The sequence below is a fragment of the Capra hircus genome, chromosome 4 (assembly GCF_001704415.2).
Source record: "Capra hircus breed San Clemente chromosome 4, ASM170441v1, whole genome shotgun sequence".
NCBI classification, from domain to species: Eukaryota; Metazoa; Chordata; class Mammalia; order Artiodactyla; family Bovidae; genus Capra; species Capra hircus.
In genome coordinates this window covers 14323956-14346085 of record NC_030811.1, presented here as the reverse complement: position 1 = coordinate 14346085, position 22130 = coordinate 14323956, and the positions used below count along the sequence as shown (strand labels likewise).

General features: G+C 43.7%; 1 protein-coding gene across 1 annotated transcript in view; it reads right to left on the bottom strand.

Annotated features, from left to right (window-relative positions):
* The window catches only part of KEL (Kell blood group, metallo-endopeptidase), a 47855-nt gene extending 26793 nt beyond the window's left edge, over positions 1-21062 (bottom strand). The window contains exons 1-2 of the mRNA XM_005679618.2: positions 21003-21062; positions 20588-20707 (exon numbers count right to left, since the gene is read on the bottom strand). Of these exons, the coding sequence (XP_005679675.2) occupies positions 20588-20707; positions 21003-21062 (180 nt within the window). The remainder of the gene's footprint in view (positions 1-20587; positions 20708-21002) is intronic.

Genomic DNA, 22130 nt, shown 5'->3' with positions numbered 1-22130 from the left:
TGAATGACCACTTAAACGCTCAGGCAGGTAAGTTTCACCATTTGGAAAATGAGGATGACATTTCCCTTTGAATACCTCACCTGGTCTCACATCCTTCCACAAAGAATGAAGTGTGGACAAAGAATGTCACCTGTCATATCGGAAAGCAAAGGATGCTTCAGCCATCAAGCCGTCAGCCACTGCAGCTGCCCCAACAGTGCATGCTGAGAGGATTCAGGATGGAGGAAAAATAGGATACTGGCCCTAGATAGTACAGTACATATCAAAGGAATAATGTCAATAAGTCCTGACGACTGCATCTTCCCATACATAGACAAGCATTAAAGTCATGAACTTGAGATGTATGGTTTTTTCTTTAATTAGCAGTAATCTTTTGATGGGCTTCCCAGGTAGCTCAGTGGTAAAGAATCCACCTGCAATGCAGGAGACCTAGGTTCGATCCCTGGGTCGGGAAGATCCGCTGGAGAAAGAATGGCCACCCACTTCTGTATTCTTATCTGGAGAATTCCATGGACAGAGGAGCCTGGTGAGCTACAGTCCATAGGGTCACAATGAGTCAGGCGCAACTGGGTGACTAAGATACTTTTGATATTCTACTACCTTTTTTGTTGTTGCTATTTTTCCAGCAACTCTTATATAACCTGGCTCCTCCATGACGTCTTTGGAACAGTCCCTCAGAGCTATCTAAGAGGCTGTACCCTGGACTTAAGTCCTCATTAAGTCCACCAGATAAAACATAATTCTCAACTTTCGAGGTGTGCATTTTTTTTCCCAGTTGAGAGAGGCATGACTGACCCTCTTATGCTATTACCCAGTTGCCTTGTATGGCAACCCACTCCAATATTCTTGCCTGGAGAATCCCACACACAGAGGAGCCTGGTGGGCTACAGTCCATAGGGTTGCAAATAGTCTGATATGACTGAAGTGACTTTGCAACTGAAGTGACTTTATGGTATATTTGTTGGAATGTGGACGGTCAGCTCCACGGCTGGAGATGAGGAATAAAGTTCCTATGTTGACGGACACCATATTGTAAAGCATCATGAAAGCTTTGAAGAAAAGTCACAACTTCAACGTCAGAAAAAAAGTGACCAAAGGCTTTTGAGGAAGAGTATGACATGATGAAAATAACCCCTACAAATGGCTGGCGCTAGGATTCTGGATTGATAAAAGACAAGAGACACAGTGCTGGTGCTATGGAACAGGAGTGATATAGAGAGGCCTAGCGCTGGGTGAGGGCAGAGGGGAGAACACATGGAAAGAAAACATCTACAGAGGAAAACAAAGTCATGGAAACCAATTAAATGGGGGTGGGGTGGGGTGGAATGGGGTGGGAATCAGTGCATAGCAGCCACATATGAGCCTCCCCATTTTTTTTCTGAATGTCTAAGAGAACAGTGATCCACTGAGTTGAGTCTTAAAATTCATCTGTCTATATTAGGGGGCTTCCTAGCTGGCTCAGTGGTGAAGAATTAGCCTGCCAATGCAAGGAGACGCAAGATGCAGGTTCAATCCCTGGGTTAGGAAGATCCCCTGGAGGAGGAAATTGCAACCCACTGCTGTACGCTTGCCTGGAAAATCCCACAGACAGAGGAGCCTGGCTGGCTCTTATAGTCCGTGGGTTCACAGTCAGACAACTGAATGCCTGAGCACACCTGCAGAACAGTCATGCCAGCAGGTTCAGGATTGAGAACAAAATGATGACTCAGGACTTTGAGAGGTTTTGGTCTGTTTAGATACAAATCCACCATGCTTTCTCTGTTCCCTTCCCTTCCCCCCAAATCCGATTCTCTACAGATGGACTTCTAGCTTCTTTCACACCTACCCCCCTCCCCGATCTTTTTCCACCAACCAAGTCCTCTGGGCTGCAGTTTCTCGAGGAAATGATAACAAGGACAATTCAGATTAGATAAGAGCAAGCTGAGGCACAAGCGTGCCCTATAACCAGCCCTATAAACAGCCACTTAGGCTCCGGGCCAACCTCAGAGATAAGGCTGCCAGGCCAGCCCTCCCCATCCCGCTGCCTTAGTGAAGGCGGAGAAGCCTCTGTTCTGGCTGCTGCCTCTGGAGTCTAAAGCACCTTATCTTCCACCTTGCATCATCACCAGCATCCACGCCTCCCTGGCCACGCCCCCTCCCTCCACACCCCCCGACTGAACTCCAAGGCAAGGCAGCTCCAGCTCACAACCAACGCAAAGCCCAGGGAACAGACGCTCACTTATCTTCACTGACACTACCTCCGGATTGCTTTCATGGTTCTGTGCATTTCAATCCCAGGATCTTTTGTTTGATACTATAATGATGTAAAAAATCATAGCAGCCACATTCAGAACAGTTTTTACTGAGCACTTCCTATCATTTAGGGGCTACAATGAACACTTTGTTTCCATATATGTTCCCATTCAGTCTTCACAGTAATTCCATGAGGGAGATAAGATCTTTCCCCACCCCCCCCACCCCCCCCACCCCCGCATCTTATAGATGAGAAAACTGAGCTACATGGGAAGTACAGTAAACTTTGGTCAGTTCAGTTCAGTCGCTCAGTTGTGTCCAACTCTTTGTGACCTCGTGGACTGCAGCACACCAGGTCTCCCTGTCCATCACCACTCCCGGACTTTACTCAAACTCATGTCCATTGAGTCGGTGATGCCATCCAACCATCTCATCCTCTGTCGTCCCCTTCTCTTCCCTCCCTCAATCTTTCCAAACATCAGGGTCTTTTCAAATGAGTTAGTTCTTCACATCAGGTGGCCAAAATACTGGAGCTTCAGCTTCAGCATCAGTGACTTAGCATGCATGCATGCATTGGAGAAGGAAATGGCAACCCACTCCAGTATTCTTGCCTGGAGAATCCCAGGGACAGAGGAGCCTGGTGGGCTGCCATCTATGGGGTCACACAGAGTTGGACACAACTGAAGCAACTTAGCAGCAGCAGCAGCAGCAGCTTCAGCATCAGTCCTTCCAATGAATATTCAGGACTGATTTCCTTTAGGATGGACTGGTTGGATCTCCTTGCAGTCCAAGGGACTCTCAAGACTTCTCCAACACCACAGTTCAAAAGCATCAATTTTTCAGTGCTCAGCTTTCTTTATAGTCCAACTCTCACATCCATACATAACTGATGGAAAAAAACCAGCCCTTGACTAGGACATTTGCTGGCAAAGTAATGTCTCTGCTTTTTAATATACTGTCTAGATTGGTCATAACTTTTCTTCCAAGGAGTGTCTTTTAATTTCATGGCTTCAGTCACCATCTGCTGTGGTTTTCGAGCCCAGAAAAATAAAGTCTGCCACTGTTTCCACTGTTTCCCCATTTACTTGATATGAAGTGATGGGACCAGATGCCATGATCCGAGTTTTCTGAATGTTGAGCTTTAAGCCAGCTTTTACACTCTCCTCCTTCACTTTCATCAAGAGACTCTTTAGTTCTCCACTTTCTGCCATAGGGGTGCTATCATCTGCATATCTGAGGTTATTGATATTTCTCCCGGCAATCTTGACTCCAGCCTGTGCTTCATCTAGCCCAGCATTTCTCATGATGTACTCTGCATATAAGTTAATTAAGCAGGGTGACAATATACAGCCTTGACGTACTCCTTTTCCTATTTGGAACCAGTCTGTTGTTCCATGTCCAGTTCTAACTGTTGCTTCCTGACCTGCATACAGATTTCTCAAGAGGCAGGTCAGGTGGTCTGGTATTCCCATCTCTCTCAGAATTTTCCACAGTCTGTTGTGATCCATACAGTCAAAGGCTTTGGCATAGTCAATAAAGCAGAAATGGATGTTTTTCTGGAACTCTCCTGCTTTTTCGATGATCCAGCGGGTGTTGGCAATTTGATCTCTGGTTCCTCTGCCTTTTCTAAAACCAGCTTGAACATCTGGAAGTTCACTGTTCACATATTGCTGAAGCCTGGCTTGGAGAATTTTGAGCATTACTTTACTAGCATGTGAGATGAGTGCAATTGTGCAGTATTTTGAGCATTCTTTGGCATTGCCTTTCTTTGGGATTGGAATGAAAATGGACCTTTTCCAGTCCTGTGGCCACTGCTGACTCTTCCAAATTTGCTGGCATATTTAGTGCAGCACTTTCACAGGATCATCTTTCAGGATTTGAAACAGCTCCACTGGAATTCCATCACCTCCACTGGCTTTGCTTGTAGTGATGCTTCCTAAGGTCCACTTGATTTCACATTCCAGGATATCTGGCTCTAGGTGATTGATCACACCATTGTGATTATCTGGGTCACGAAGATCTTTTTTGTACAGTTCTTCTGTGTATTCTTGCCTCCTCTTCTTAAGATCTTCTGCTTCTGTTAGGTCCAGACCATTTCTGTCCTTTATCGAGCCCATCTTTGCATGATATGTTCCCTTGGTATCTCTGATTTTCTTGAAGAGATCTCTAGTCTTTCCCATTTTATTGTTTCCCTCTATTTCTTTGCGTTGATCACTGAGGAAGGCTTTCTTACGGCTCCTTGGCTGTTCTTTGGAACTCTGCACTCAGATGGGTGTGTCTTTCCTTCTTTCCTTTGCCTTTCGTTTCTCTTCTTTTCACAGCTATTTGTAAAGCCTCCTCAGATAGCCATTTTGCTTTTTTGCATTTCTTTTTTTGGGGGGGTGATCTTGATCCCTGTCTCCTGTGCAATGTCACAAGCCTCCATCCATAGTTCATCTGGTACTCTGTCTATCAGATCTAGTCCCTTAAATCTATTTCTCACTTCCACTGTATAATCATAAGGGACCTACTGACCAGGAGAGTTCATCTTTCAGTGTCCTATCTTTTTGCCTTTTCATACTGTTCATGGGGTCTCAAGGCAAGAATACTGAAGTGGTTTGCCAGTCCCTTATCCAGTACAATAAACTTACCCAGAGTTGTAAAGTCAATAATTATCAGAGCTGGGAATGGAACCAAAGCCTTAACAATTAAATCTCTTAGTCACTAAGATTTAGTGTTTGGAAATCTCTTCCTAGTCAGTCTTTTGTTTAAACTCTTTGAACTATCTATCCTTGCTGACCTGACTTTATTCTGTGACTGCCTTGAGGGATGTTATTCTCCAAACACTCAAACATCTAATCTTTGGAAAACCGTGGTCTTTGTTGTGTGTATGCAATCAGCCACCATCCACAATGGTTAAGGTATCAAAATCAGGAATGCGCCATTTGTCTACACATGATGGCACTCTCAGGTGTATCCATCAGTGGCAATTATCTCCGAAGACTGCTTGATTTTGATATTAGCAACTAAGAAGCTACCTCCTAAGGGGCAATAAACTTGTTTCTGAATGAGCCAGAGAAAGACTTGTTGTAGGCAATGCTGAGGAGTTTGATAAGACAAGGAAGAAACACATTCCTGGATCAGTTTGGAGCATTTTGAACTGTTCTTTCAAAAAAAAAAAAAAAAGCCATTATTGAGAGTTGAGGATCACATTTGGTAAAGAAGAATTTATGGCTTTTAAAACAATTTAAGTGGCAAGTAGATGGAATGCTCTTAGTATTTTAATTTGTATACATATTTTTTCTTTTATAGGTATGATTAGAATACATATGGAGAAGACAATGGTGACCCACTCCAATACTCTTGCCTGGAAAATCCCATGGACAGAGGAGTCTGGTAGGCCACAGTCCATGGGGTCGCACAGAGTCAGACACGACTGAAGCGACTTAGCAGCAGCAGCAGCAGAATACATAGCTTCCCTGGTGGCTCAGCTGGTAAAGAACCCACCTGCAATGCAGGAGACCCCGGTTTAGTTCCCGGGTCAGGAAGATCTGCTGGAGAAGGGATAGGCTACCCACTCCAATATTCTTCAGCTTCCCTGGTGGCTCAGCTGGTAAAGACTCTGCCTGCAATGCAGGAGACCTGGGTTTGATCCCTGGGTTGGGAAGATTCCCCAGAGAAGGGAACAGCTACTTACTCCAGTATTCTGGCCTGGAGAATTCCATGGACTATACAGTCCATGGTGTCGCAAAGAGTTGGACATGACTGAGCAACTTTCACTTTCACTTTTCACTTTAGAATACATAATCCCTATTCAAATAAAATAGTAAATCAACCAAAATATATTTAACAGTAATAGTTTGGTTGGTATTGAATATGGCAAAAACCTGAAGGTAACACCCCAAAGCCTGAAGTTTGTAACGTGTAAGTTGACACACCTCAAAAGGGGGATCCTCATCCTCACTTTTCTTGGTATCTACTCCAAGCTGCCACTCTCTTCAGGCTTTTTAGTGGCACTAGTGGTAAAGAACCTGCCTCCCAGTGCAGGAGACAAAAGAGATGCAGGCTCGATCCTTGGGTCAGGAAGATCCCCTGGAGAAGGAAATGGCAACCGACACCAGTATCCTTGCCTGGAGAATCCCATGGACAGAGGAGCCTGGTAGGCTACCGTCTATGGGGTCACAAAGAGTCAGACATGACTGAAGCGACTTAGCATGTGTGCACCACTCTCTTCTTCGCAATTCAACAGATGTCCAGGGCAATACTCTGGATGCAGGAGACTCTAATCAACACAGCTTTCAATTCAATATATGTGTCCTCAAAAAGAATTTGCATAAGATCTTGCTAAGTCTACTGTCTTAGTCAACTAACGCTATAATAATGCCTGATAACAAATCATGCAAAATTCAGTGGTTGCAAAAACAAGCATTTGTCCTCATGTTCAAAGATCTGGTGTGTCTCTGCTGATGTAAGCCATGCTCATCTGTGCTTTGGGCTGCATTTGGGAAGGGCCTGGATCTGGGCTAAATGTTTCTGTAAGTCTGCTGCGTGTGTTTCTTCCAGGGCCCAGGCTGAAGGGGCAGAAGCTAAGCAGGCCGTGTTTTCCCATAAAGAATCACTGGAGTGCAAGGTTCAACCAAACCATGCAAGCCATTAAGACTCGGGCATCCCAGGTGGGTGGCTCAGTGGTAAAGAACATGCCTGTAATGCAGGAGATGTGGTTCAATCCCTAGGTTGGGAAGATTGCAGGGATCTTAGAGAAGACAATGGCAACCCACTCCAGTATTCTTGCCTGAGAAATCCCAAGGACAGAGGAGCCTGGTGAGCTACAGTCCATGGGGGTTACAATGCACGGCTTAATGACTAAACAATAACAACAATTAAGACTCAGGTTTGTCAGGGTTCCTTTGGCTGAGAGGAGCTACCCAAGTCCGAGGTCAGGGGCGGCAGCCGGGAAGAGCTACCCCATGTCCGAGGTCAGGGGCGACCGGGAGAAGCCACCTCGCACCCGAGGCCAGGGGCGGTGGCCCTGAGGAGCCACCCCTCACCAGAAGCCAGGGGCAGCGGCCAGGAGGAGGAACCTGAGGAGCAGTGGCTGCTCGGGCGTAGGAGGGCTTAGAGGAGCTATCCCACGTTGAAGGTCAGGAAGGGCGGCAGTAAGGAGATGCCCCTCATCCAAGGTAAAGAGCAGCAACTGTGCTTTGCTCGAGCAGCTGTGTAGAGATACCCCACGCCCAGGTAAGAGAAACCCAAGTAAGATGGTAGGTGTTGCAAGAAGGCATCAGAGGGCAGACACACTGAAACCATACTCACAGAAAACTAGTCAATCTAATCACACTAGGACCACAGCCTTGTCTAACTCAATGAAACTAAGCCATGCCCGTGGGGCAACCCAAGATGGGCAGGTCATGGTGGAGAGGTCTGACAGAATGTGGTCCACTGGAGAAGGGAATGGCAAACCACTTCAGTATTCTTGCCTTGAGAACCCCATGAACAGTATGAAAAGGCAAAATGATAGGATACTGAAAGAGGAACTCCCCAGATCAGTAGGTGCCCAATATGCTACTGGTGATCAGTGGAGTAATAACTCTAGAAAGAATGAAGGGATGAAGCCAAAGCAAAAACAATACCCAGCTGTGAATGTGACTGGTGATAGAAGCAAGGTCCGATGCTGTAAAGAGCAATATTGCATAGGAACCTGGAATGTCAGGTCCACGAATCAAGGCAAATTGGAAGTGGTCAAACAAGAGATGGCAAGGGTGAACATTGACATTCTAGGACTCAGTGAACTAAAATGGACTGGAATGGGTGAATTTAACTCAGATGACCATTATATCTACTACTGTGGGCAGGAATCTCTCAGAAGAAATGGAGTAGCCATCATGGTCAACAAAAGAGTCCGAAATGCAGTACTTGGATGCAATCTCAAAAACGACAGAATGATCTCTGTTTGTCTCCAAGGCAAACAATTCAATATCACAGGAATCCAAGTCTATGCCCCAACCAGTAATGCTGAAGAAGCTGAAGTTGAACGGTTTTATGAAGACCTACAAGACCTTTTAGAACTAACACCCAAAGAAGATGTCCTTTTCATTATAGGGGACTGGCATGCAAAAATAGCAAGTCAAGAAACACCTGGAGTAACAGGCAAATTTGGCCTTGGAATGCGGATTGAAGCAGGGCAAAGACTAATAGAGTTTTGCCAAGAAAATGCACTGGTCATAGCAAACATCCTCTTCCAACAACACAAGAGAAGACTCTACACATGGGCATCACCAGATGGTCAACACCAAAATCAGATTGATTATATTCTTTGCAGCCAAAGATGGAGAAGCTCTATACAGTCAACAAAAACAAGACCAGGAGCTAACTGTGGCTCAGATCATGAACTCCTTAATATGAAATTCAGACTCAAATTGAAGAAAGTAGGGAAAACCATTAGACCATTCAGGTATGACCTAAATCAAATTCCTTATGATTATACAGTGGAAGTGAGAAATAGATTTAAGGGCCTAGATCTGATAGATAGAGTGCCTGATGAACTATGGAATGAGGTTCATGATATTTGTACAGGAGACAGGGATCAAGACCATCCACATGGAAAAGAAATGCAAAAAAGCAAAATGGCTGTCTGGGGAGGCTTTACAAATAGCTGTGAAAAGAAGAGAAGCAAAAAGCCAAGGAGAAAAGGAAAGATATAAGCATCTGAATGCAGAGTTCCAGAGAATAGCAAGAAGAGATAAGAAAGCCTTCTTCAGTGATCAATGCAAAGAAATAGAGGAAAACAACAGAATGGGAAAGACTAGAGATCTCTTCAAGAATATTACGGATACCAAGGGAACATTTCATGTAAAGATGGGCTCGATAAAGGACAGAAATGGTCTGGACCTAACAGAAGTAGAAGATATTAAGAAGAGGTGGCAAGAATACACAGAAGAACTGTACAAAAAAGATCGTTACGACCAAGATAATCATGATGGTGTGATCACTAATCTAGAACCAGACATCCTGGAATGTGAAGTCAAGTGGGCCTTGGAAAGCATCGCTACGAACAAAGTGGAGGTGATGGAATTCCAGTGGAGCTGTTTCAAATCCTGAAAGATGATGCTGTGAAAGTGCTGCACTCAATATACCAGCAGATTTGGAAAACTCAGCAATGGCCACAGGACTGGAAAAGGTCCATTTTCATTCCAATCCCAAAGAAAGGCAATGCCAAAGAATGCTCAAACTACCGCACAATTGCACTCATCTCACATGCTAGTAAAATAATGCTCAAAATTCTCCAAGCCAGGCTTCAGCAATATGTGAACCGTGAACTCTCTGATGTTCAAGCTGGTTTTAGAAAAGGCAGAGGAACCAGAGATCAAATTGCCAACATCCGCTGGATCATGGAAAAAGCAAGAGAGTTCCAGAAAAACATCCATTTCTGCTTTATTGACTATGCCAAAGACTTTGACTGTGTGGATCACAATAAACTGTGGAAAATTCTGAGAGAGATGGGAATACCAGACCACCTGACCTGCCTCTTGAGAAATCTGTATGCAGGTCAGGAAGCAACAGTTAGAACTGGACATGGAACAACAGACTGGTTCCCAATAGGAAAAGGAGTACATCAAGGGTGTATATTGTCACTCTGCTTATTTAACTTATATTCAGAGTACATCATGAGAAACGGTGGAATGGAAGAAACACAAGCTGGAATCAAGATTGCTGGGAGAAGTATCAATAACCTCAGATATGCAGATGACACCACCCTTATGGCAGAAAGTGAAGAGGAACTAAAAAGCCTCTAGATGAAAGTGAAAGAGGAGAGTGAAAAAGTTGGCTTAAAGCTCAACATTCAGACAACTAAGATCATGGCATCTGGTCTCATCACTTCATGGGAAATAGATGGGGAAACAGTGGAAACAGTGGCAGACTTCATTTTTTTGGGCTCCAAAATCACTGCAGATGGTGATTGCAGCCATGAAATTAAAAGACACATACTCCTTGGAAGAAAAGTTATGACCAACCTAGATAGCATATTGAAAAGCAGAGACATTACTTTGCTGACTAAGGTCCGTCTAGTCAAGGCTATGGTTTTTCCAGTGGTCATGTATGGATGTGAGAGTTGGACTGTGAAGAAGGCTGAGCGCTGAAGAATTGATGCTTTTGAAGTGTGGTGTTGGAGAAGACTCTTGAGAGTCCCTTGGACTGAAAGGAGATCCAACCAGCCCATTCTGAAGGAGATCAACCCTGGGATTTCTTTGGAAGGACTGATGCTAAAACTGAAACTCCAGTACTTTGTCCACCTCATGTGAAGAGTTGACTCACTGGATAAGACTCTGATGCTGGGAGGGATTGGGGGCAGGAAGAGAAGGGGACAACCGAGGATGAGATGGCTGGATGGCATCACTGACTCAACGGATATGAGTCTGAGTGAACTCCGGGAGTTGGTGATGGACAGGGAGGCCTGGCATGCTGCGATTCATGGGGTCGCAAAGAGTCGGACATGACTAGTGACTGAAATGAACTGAACTGCATTTGGTCAAAGTTAATCATATGATCAAAGTCAACATCAATGGACCAGGAAGGAGAATACTTTGCCCACAGGAGAGGGAGAATAATTAATATCAGCTAAATAATAATCCACTGGAGAAGGCAATGGCACCCCACTCCAGTACTCTTGCCTAGAAAATCCCATGGATGGAGGAGTCTTGTGGGCTGCAGTCCAGGGGTCGCCCAGAGTCGGACACGACTGAAGCGACTTAGCAGCAGCAGCAGCAAATAATAATCCAAACCATTGCACCTACTTTATTGAAAACCTCACATACTTTCTAGCTGGTGTGAGAGGGTTTGGTTCACTTGTGTGGTAGCAGAAATATTAACACCTAAGCGAAACCAGCAAAAACTATCCAGGAAAGAAATGGCAGGAATCTAAGTGGGTCAGCCTTCTACGTGAGGAAAGCCTACAGACTCTATGCCACATAAATGGTGGCTCTTTTTCTGCCCTCAGGCACTGCAGGGCATCTCAGGACATGTGGTGACGTGGAATCCCTTCACCTGTGAGACTTCACACCAGCATGTCCACTCATGCAAACGCCACCCTACTTCCACAGAAAACATTTTCTTCAAAACTTCCCAATTTCATTTAGACCTGGATCACTTAATTTCCTTCTGGTTCTCTGCTGACTCTTGGCTCTGTCCCCTCTTTAGGGTCTAGCACACATCCTTCACCGCTGATCCCTGATCCTGATTTGCTGTTCTTGTTGTTCAGTCACTAAGTTATATCTAACTGTGTGACCCCATGGATGTAGCATGCCAGGCTTCCCTGTCCTTCTCTATCTCCCAGAGTTTGCTCAAATTCATGTCCATCAAGTCGGCGATGCTATCTAACCATCACCTCCTCTGTCACCCCCTTCTCCTCCTGCCCTCAACCTTTCCCAGCATCAGGTCTTTTCCAATGAGTTGGCTTTTCACATCAAGTGGGTCAAGTGTTGGAGTCCCAGCTTCAGCATCAGTCCTTCCAATGAGTATTCAGGGTTGACTGAGCTTGATTATGCAGATTTAAACTTGTACAAACTGTGAGAATTTAGGCTTACACTCATGCCTTGGATCTTCAATTGCCGGCAGAATCAGGAAAGGTCCTATAGTCTATTCCACACCCAGACAGCTTTATTCTCAGTCTGCAGCCCTGGTTGGATAATACCCCATGTGGACCATAAGTGGGGATTACAGATGGTGGAGATCCTTTGGAAAACATGAGTAGAAAAACTCCAAAATCGAGGCCAAGTCATCAGTAAGCTGTGTTGAGTTCAAGAACTAGAGATGGAATGAAGCTGCCAGGGGTTGGCAAGGAAACTAGGCTCCAGAAGAAGGTATCCCTACAGGTAGTTCTTAGTTTTTGTAATTCCTTTTTTGTGATGCAAGTGCCTGACTTAACATTGCCTAGGTGTCCATTTCAAGTGATGTCCACTTCAAAGCCAACTATCACCAACCATAGATAAAGGGCCAGGCCGCCTCCCCTACTGAGGATACCTTGTATTAGAGATCCTGGTTGATTTCAGCAACTGACCATTTGGGCTACTTGTTTTATTCCTCTCCCATGCTTTAAATTCTCCCTTTTATGTTTTAAATTCACCAAATAAAGAGCAAGCCAGAACAAGGAGTGAGCCCTCGCCCTTGACCCCAATAAAAGCAGAACCCCAAGCTTCTGCATTCTCTCTCTTCCTAATCTCAACCTCACCGTGTGGCCCCAGGTATGCTATGTAATTTCCAGTTCTTGTAAGTAATAAACCTTTATTTTGTTCAGAGCTTCCTGGTAGTTATTGCTAAAAGGTATCTTGCCATCATAGTAAGCACAAGAGCTGGTTTAACCACATTAGTTATTGATAGGCTGGGACAACACAAAACAGTGTCTAACTTTAGAGCCTGGAAAAATTTGCATAGATAGCAGTCAGCTGTGAGTGGCGTCTTTGGTGTCCAAACAACCCCCTTTGTCTGGCTGGATGCCCTGACTTGGTTCCCACTGCAACCCCACTTCCAGTTTTTTTTGGTTTTGTTTTTATTGATACATAACTGACATATTGTACTCTCTTAAGTTTAGGATGTATAATATAATGATTTGACTAAAGTATGTCATGAAATGATTATCACAACAAGTTTAGTAAATATCCATCATCTCATATAGATATGTCAACTGGAAAAAGATACGCACAACCTAAAAGTTGAGAGTTTGGTTTTATTTGGTGGGAATGTTAGGACTTGGGCCTGGGAGACAGTATCTCAGGTGATCCTGAGACAGCTGACTCTGAGGAGGTAAGGGAGGAGCCAGGTTATATACAAGTTTGCAGCAAGGGGCAGGTAATCTGAATATTGAAAGGTTAAGTAAGAAAACCTAAATCTCTCACATGAAGAGATTTAGCGATCTTCTATGTATGGGAAGATAAGTGTCCAGGCTTGGTGAAATCATTCTTTCGTATGCATCTAGCTATCTGGGACCATTCCTGCTTCATTGTTCACTTCCTAATTCCTTGTTTGCTGTGAAAGATGGCTGGTGCAGCAGATGGCTGAGACTTGAATCCCCCCAACTCTCAGCACTTATTGGAGAGGAAGAAGCTGATGGCTTCCAAAGTAGCTGGCTTCTTTTAACCTGGGTTCAGAAATCTGCATTTTGAAAAGCCTTCTTTCCTGGTAGAGCATAGCGCAGAAAATATTTCACATCACAGATACAGAATGAAAACAGCAGGAAACTGCAGTATAGCGCATGGAACTCCGCTCAGTGTGATGTGGCAGCCTGGACAGGAGGGGAGTTGGGGGAGAATGGATACGTTTATACCTGAGTCCCTTCTCTGTTCACTCGAAACTGTCACATTATTAATCAGCTATACCCCAATACAAAATAAAAAGTTTTTTAAAAATAAATAAAAGGACAAGGAAAAAATACAGAAATTGGAAACAAAATTTTGCCTTGTGAGGTGAACTCTTAGGATTTTTTATTCTCCTAACAATTTTTATATATAACATGCGGCAGTGTTAATTATATTTCTCATCCTTTCATACTTATCTACCTTATAACTGGAAGTGTGTGCCTTTCGACTACTTTCATCCAGTTTCCCTCCCTCACCTCAGCCTCTGGCAACCAGAAATTCAGTCTCTTTTGAAATTAGTTTGTTTTTGAAGTATAACTGACCTGCAACATGATGTTAGCTCCTTTTCTGCAACATAATAATTCAATATTTCTATGCATTTAAAAATGATCACCATGACAAGTCTAGTTACCACCTGCCACCACACAAAGACATTACATTGGTATTTACTATATTCCCTACACTGTACATTTCATACCATGACTTATGCTAGAAGTTTGCATGTTTTAATCTCCCTCACCTACTTTTTTTCTTCCTCCCAACCCCTCTCCTCTGGTAAGCACCTGTTTGTTCTCTGCATTTATAACTCTTCCGTTTTGTTAAGTTTGATTCATTAGTTTTGTTTCTTAGATTCTGCATATAGATGACATCATACAGTATTTACCTTTCTATCTCTGACTTATTTCACTCAGCATGATACCCTCCATCCATGTTGTCACAAGTGGCAATATTTCACTGTTTTTTATGGCTGTTTTGTTGTTGTTTAGTCCCTAAGTTTTATCCGACCTTTTTGCAACCCCATGGACTGTAGCCCAGCAGGCTCCTCTGTCCGTGGCATTTCCCACGTTAAGAATACAGGAGTAGGTTGCTTCTCCAGTGGATCTTCCTGACCCAGGGATCCAAGTCATGTCTCCTGTATTGCAGGCGATTCTTTACCACTGAGCCACCAGGGAAGCCCTTTTAATGGCTGAGTAATGCCCAATTGTGTGTGTGTGTGTTGATATACATGTAGATATATCTGTCTATATACAGCTACAGCCTCATATGTGCATGTGTGGGCTGCATCTTTTTTTACTGACACCTGATTCTTAAGTTAGAGCATCTGCTACCAATATCATTTACTAGCTGTTGATTACCTGTATTGTCACCCAAAAGGGGAAGTTTACTCTGAATTGAAATTGAGAATCACAATCATATCTCCAACCTGGGAAGCTCTTCCCTTTACTCTTTTTCTTCCTTTGTTTCTCCCTAAAATTCAGTTAATCCCTTTACCTCTATTGAAACACATACATGCACACACATAGAACATCATCTAAAAAATATCGCTTCCTGGATTGTAACTTTCTGTTTCCTTTATTTTTAAAGATCTGCCTTTAGCTGGAACTGTTGACAGACTGTTTAGATCTTCTCTCCCTTTTTCCTTCCCAGCAGCAGGGCAGCGAGGTTGACATCTCAATACGTCACATCTTTCCTGTGGTCTAACCTCCCCCATCTCCCTGTTTGTCTTGCTTCTATCATTCTTCACCTGACAGCCTTAGTAAATACATTCAGTGTATTTTGCAATAGAAATGATGCGGTCTACTGTAAAGCAGGAATTTTAGCTCTACACACGCAGGAGTTGATTTGAATCTGGGTTCTACTGGTTACAGTCATGCAATCTTGGGAAAATCTCTTAATAAATCCGTACCTCTAATTCCTGTAAATCATCTTACCTTCCATGATTGGGGCTGGAGCTGTCATGGGAAGGAAGAAGAAGGCGGAAGCTGAAGCTCCAATACTTCACCTGATGTGAAGAACTGACTCATTTGAAAAGACCCTGTTGCTGGGAAAGATTGAGAGCAGGAAGAGAAGGGGATGACAGAGGATGAGATGGTTGATAGCATCACTGAATAAAATGGATGTGAGTTTGAGCAAACTCCAGGAGATAGTGAAGGACAAGGAAACCTAGTATGCTGTGGTCCATGAGGTCACAAAGAGTTGGACAGGACTTAGCAATTGAACAACAACACCTTTCATGACAGATTACCATAAGGACTAAATAAAGAAAGGTGTGTTTTGTACACCGCTTTGCAAATTGTAGACCAACAACCAAAGACTGCTATCACCACTTGCGTGTGTTTGTTTATATCATTTCAGAGTTTCCAAGAGCAATGCAATCATATCAGATCATCTGTGCAGTAAGGGATAAAAGATTCTGAACCTGATTGTTCCACTTCTGGTTTGTCTCAGATCCTGATGGAATATCAGACAAGGCTAAGAATTTGCTGAGAGGTTGAAGGCATTTGAGAATGTCTTCTCTAAAAAGAGTTTGGAGACACTGTGGGTTTTTCCTTGCCTCACCATGAATCATGTTTACCACTCACTTTGAGCCAAATATGGAGATAACAGAGAATGATTTGAAGAACTTGAAATGTCAGGAAGTAGCAAACAATGTGTCTGAACATTGTAAAGACAAAAGAATTTGTCTGGATGCCTGTACAGCAAAGAACACTGCCGTGGACACAGGCACACTGTTACAGACTCAGGGCACCATCTGTGCTCTGTGGATGCCATGGAAAGGAGCTGGCCAGGAGCTGATATGGAATGTACATGATGCAGGACTTCCTGCAAGAAGAGGGCCCACCCAGAAGGAAGAGGATGGACAGGCACCTTTGGAATTAAAAATAAAGGGCAGGAAGGGCAGGAAGCTCAGTTGGTAAAGAATCCACCTGCAATGCAGGAGACCCCAGTACAATTCCTGGGTCAGGAAGATCCACTGGGGAAAGGATAGGCTACCCACTCCATTATTCTGGGGCTTCTCTGGTGGCTCAGCTGGTAAAGAGACCATATGAAATACAGGAGACCTGGGTTCAATCCCTGGGTTGGGAAGACCCCCTGGAGAAGGGAAAGGCTGCCCACTCCAGTATTCTGGCCTGGAGAATTTCATGAACTTTATACTCCATGGGGTTGCAAAGAGTTGGACACGACTGAGCGACTTTCACTTAGACTTACTTACTTAAGCCAAGTCGTGAAGTCGTGAAGTCGCTCAGTCATGATTGACTCTTTGCGATCCCATAGACTATAGCCTACCAGGCTCCTCTGTCCATGGGATTTTCCAGGCAATAGTACTGGAGTGGATTGCCATTTCCTTCTCCAGCGGATCTTCCCAACCCAGAGCATGAACCCAGGTCTCCCTCATTGTAGATAGGTGCTTTACCATCTGAGCCACCAGGGAGGTCCTCAGTTTGGATGATTTGAGACATGTGGTTTTAGTGAAAATAACTCTGAAGAGCCCACAAAGGAGTCCGTAAGAGAGACAGCTTTGGATAACGGCCTCATCCAGAGGGCTCTAGCACCAGATTAAAAGTGAATCCTTTTCCATCCCTTACTTCTCCTTCCTTCCCAAGCATCAGCCTGCAAGGAACCAAAGCTGCAGCTGCAAGCTAGAAAGGAGACAGGCAGAGAGAGGGGCCTGGCCATGACCTGCATGTGCCACTGTAGCCATGAAGCTCGAGGCAAATGCAAGCTTGGGAAGGGGAAAATTTTTGAAAGCAACAACAGCCCAAAGTTTTGGGGGTAGACAAAAATGCCCTCGTTATTAGCTAGAAATAACTGGAGTGCTTCTTATTACCTAAAGTAACTGAAAAGCTACTGGACTTCCCCAAGATTTTACCCAGAAGAGAAAATTTTCACCCAGTTGTTATGAAAAAGCTAAACAGAGAAGATTTTATGGGAACAGTTGTAAGAGAGAATAAAGGCAATTGGTCTTGGGACTTGGAGTCTAGTTCCTTTATTAAACCAACTGCATTAGCTGCATGATCAAGGACAAGGAACTTGACTTTTCTTATCATGTGAAGAATGAGAGAAGTATACTTATACATGAAAAGTGAAAGTAAAAGTCACTCAGTTGTGTCCAACTCTTTGCGACCCCATGGACTGGAATTCTCCAGGCCAGAATACTGGAGTGGATAGCCTTCCCCTTCTCCAGGGGATCTTCCCAACCCAAGGATTGAACCCAGGTCTCCCACATTGCAGGCAGATTCCTTACCAGCTGAGCTACCAAGGAAGCACACACTTATGCATTGATCTGTCTTAATAACACAAATGCTATAAAGCATTTAGCATGGACTGGTCCTATTTAATGCTCAGTGAGTATTCTGTTTTGCTTAAAGGATTGGTGAACAATGATTTTCCCACTTGGAACAACAGAGAATAGGAGAATGGAACACATTATGTGGTCTTCCTTTATGAAACTTAAAAAAAAATCCACAAGAAATATGATTGATTAGCTCATTAAGGAATATACCAGTTATTTGTTGTTCCATAGTAAACAATGTCCAAATCTGGTACCTTAAAAACTGTATTGTCTCTCCATTCTTTGGCTTGGTAAATTAGGTACAGTTAGAGTGTCAGCTGTGCTCATTTATGTGTTTGGTTTCAAATGGCAGCTCAAGGCTGCCTTGTCCAGGATGGTCTCACTAACCTATTTGGTGGTTGGCTGGGGTTGTTGACCAAGGCATCTTTAATCTCCTCCATGGGACTCCTCTAGAGGCCCCATGGCAACTGGATTCCAAGAAAACTAGAGGGGAAGCTGCAAGTCTCCAGAGACCTAGGCTTAAAATTCATGTATCACTTCTGCCGTATTCTCTTGGCCAATGCAAGTTCAATACCTGCCCAGACTCAAGGAATAGAAAAGTAAACCCCACCAGCTGAGGAGAGGACCTGCAGCTGAGTTTGTGGCTATGGGCTTCCCAGGTGGTTGAGTGATAAAGAATCCACCTGCCCAAGGCAGGAGCCACAGGAGACACAGGTTCTATCTCTGGGTTGGGAGATCCCCTGGAGGAGGAAATGACAACCCACTGCAGTATTCTTGCCTAGAAAATTCCATGGGTAGAGAAGCCTGCCAGGCTACAGTCCATGGGATCCCAAAGAGTCAGACACGAATGAGTGGCGGAACGACATGCCACAGGGAAAACAAAGAACAGTCTTCCCCGTGAGGTGATACATCATAAAGAGGTCACTGAACTAGGGATCAAAAAACCTGGTTTTCAATCTTACATTTCTTATAAACTATCTGTGTGATTTTTACCTAAATTTCCACAACTGTAAAATCTAATACGCAAAGTTTGTGAGTTTAGGTTTCTGTTTTAGTCTCTATTTCTTCCTTCTTTGGAGGTCTTAGAAGTCTCTATAGATACAAGGTCAGAGCATCAGCATCAGCTTATGGGAACTGTTTATCTTTTCCCCTTAAAAATAAGCAGAAACCAGAGAGGGAACAAGCTAGGCCCTCTCACCCCGACTCTTGGAAGTTCTGGCCAAAGGTTACCCAAGCAGAAGTGCCATGTGGTAGCTATTTGAAATCTTCTTTAGGAGATATTTGGCATTTTCCCATTGCCTAGCCCCTCCTCCTGCTTTTTTTGGTCTTTCCTTCCAGTCTGCTGTCTGGAAGTGACATGCTTCATGGATAGTAGGAATAAGTTTCACACTTGAGACACAGCAAATCGGTGAACTAGAAGGAACCCAGTTGTCTGAGTGGCTGTGGACTTTGTGGAGATGACGATCCATACCAGCCCTGAACTGCATCCGGACAGACTTATTTTTTAATACTGAATATTGGTTTATTTGAGGCTTCCCAGGTGACTCTAGTGGTAAAGAACCCGCCTGCCAATGCAGGAGACATAGGAGACGCTGGTTTGATCCCTGGGCCTGGAAGATCCCCTGGAGGAGGGCATGGCAACCCACTCCAGTATTCTTGCCTGGAGAATCCCAAGGACAGAGGAGCCCGGTGGGCTACGGGTCTGTAGGCACATTGGTTTATTTATATCTTTTTTTTTTTTTTTACTTTACTTTACTTTACTTTAAAAATTGTTTAGGGGCTTCTCTGGTGACTCAGTGGAGAAGAATCTACCTGCCAATGCAGGAGACACTGGTTCAGTCCCCGATCAGTCCCTGATCCAGGAAGATCCCACATGCTGTGGAGCAGCTAAGCCCATTCACCACAACTACTGAGCCTGTGCTCTAGAACCCGGGGCTGCAAATACCGAAGCCTGCCTGCCCTAGAGCCTGTGCTCTGCAATGAGAAGCCCGCACACCGCGACTAGAGTGTAGCCCCTGCTTGCCACAGTGGGAGAAAAACCCACGCAGCAGCAAAGACCCAGCACAGCCATAGACAAATAAATAAAAATTTAAAAACCGGTCAAATCTTAAAAGAAATATGTTGAAATCACCAAAGTAGTTGATAATTTTGAAAAAATGCTCCATTATGAGGTTTTGGTTGCTGCCGTTTAACTTCAGTTAATGAAATAATCCACTTCCGTTTCACAACTACTTAAAAACACAACTTGTTTGTTCGTCTTCAACAGCTCTTTGTTCCCATGGGTCCTCACAATCTGTCTTCATACTGCCTACTGGATACATTTATAATATGACATGCACTTTCCATTTGCATCCTTCACCCTACACACTTTTATATGTGAGAAAATTAGTTTTATTTAGATTACTTTTTTTTTCTATCTATCTCTCAGAGTTGGCTTTAGTCCTACTAATAACCAAATGTCACTAACCAAGAAAAATGATGTTTGGGTAGTATCTACCTACCCAAGCTTCTTAGACACAGGTGACCATGCTGTGAACTGCACAACGCTAGGGAATGCCAGGTATATGGAATAGAATGTTTTTTCATATCATTGTGTCACAAAGCAACCCTATACTTAACAACTAACATAATGTGAAAGACAGTAGCTCTCATATTGCTGTGTTATTCCTATACTGCTTCATGGTTCACCAAGAGACCTTGATGTCCTTGTTCAAACTGTTCAACTTGGCATTATTTTTATAAGAGCCTTTAAGATTTGGAGTCCTCCCAGGAAAACAGAAACCACTCTAGATATTCCAAACAGGAAATTTGATACATGTAAATGGATGCACAGATGATGCAAGAAATAAGAAGTCAAATGGAGGGTGTGGGGGAGGGAAGAGACAGCCCAAAAATTAACATCAAGAAGTTACTACGATCCTTTAGGCTTGGAGAACAAAGGGATGAAAGTTACCAGAGATTTGGAGTTGGGGCTGCCCAGCAAAATGGATTCATGTTGGATCTGCTCAGCAAGCTTGGACAGTAGGAGAAAGAGCAGTCCAGTGGGAGCTGTAACTGGCTCTGGAGGTGCTACCTGAAGCAGAGAGAGAACGGTAAATACCCTGGCTTTAACTCCACCTCCACCCTCTTCCTCTTGGCTGAATGTCCCTAAAATTCACAGAGGAGGGAGGCTTGGGAAACTTAGATCCTTATGACACACAGAATGACAGAAGAGGTCAGGTAACTGATCTGCAAACAGAATCAAGTGATTGGAAGAGTATTTGGCTTTGCAAGGCACTGGGCAGACGCATTGTTGCTTCAAGGCCCAGATAGTCAATGTTGACTCAAAGCTGGGAAGAACATTCTATCTTCTCTTATACAAATCTTACGCGTATCTTGAGATTTAGATGTTTTTCATCATCTAGAAACAGCGTCCTTCGGATGAACATGGTTATTCCTCTGATACTCTGCAATCTACAGATTAGATACAATCTCTATCAAAATTCCAATGACATTTTCTTTTACAGAAATAGAAAAAACAATCCTAAATTTCATACGGAACTACAAAAGACCCAGAGTATCAAAGTGATCTTGAGAAAGAAAAACTAAACTAGAGGCATCATGCTTCCTGACTTCAAAATATATTCAAAACATCATGGCACTCCATCACTGGACAAGCGGGATTTGGAATTAAAAATGCAATAACATTTACATCAGTACTCCCCCCCTCCATAAATACATAGGTATAAATAGAACAAAATATGTACAAGATCTATATAAGGGAAGCTATAAAACTTTGATGAGTAAAATCAGAGAAGAACTAAATAAATGAAAAGGCATTCCATTTTCATGGAGAGAAAAACTCAACATTGTCAAGACATAAGTTCTTTCCAACTGATCTATAAATTCAGTGCAATCTCAATCAAAATCCCAGCAACTTATTCGTGGATTCATCGCAGCACTGTTTATAATAGCCAGGACATGGAAGCAACCTAGATGTCCATCAGCAGATGAATGGATAAGAAAGCTGTGGTACATATACACAATGGCGTATTACTCAGCCATGAAAAAGAATACATTTGAATCAGTTCTAATGAGATGGATGAAACTGGAGCCGATTATACAGAGTGAAGTAAGCCAGAAAGAAAAACACTAATACAGTATACTAACACATATATATGGAATTTAGAAAGATGGTAATGATAACCCTGTATGTGAGACAGCAAAAGAGACACAGATGTGTAGAGCGGACTTTTGGACCCTGAGGGAGAGGGAGAGGGAGAGGGAGAGGGAGAGGGAGAGGGTGGGATGATTTGGGAGAATGGCATTGAAACATGTATGCTATCATGTAAGTAATGAATCGCCAGTCTATGTTCAATGCAGGATACAGGATGCTTGGGGCGAGTGCACGGGATGATCCAGAGAGATGATATGGGATGGGAGGTGGGAGGGGGGTTCATGTTTGGGAACTCATGTACACCCGTGGTGGATTCATGTCAATGTATGGCAAAACCAAT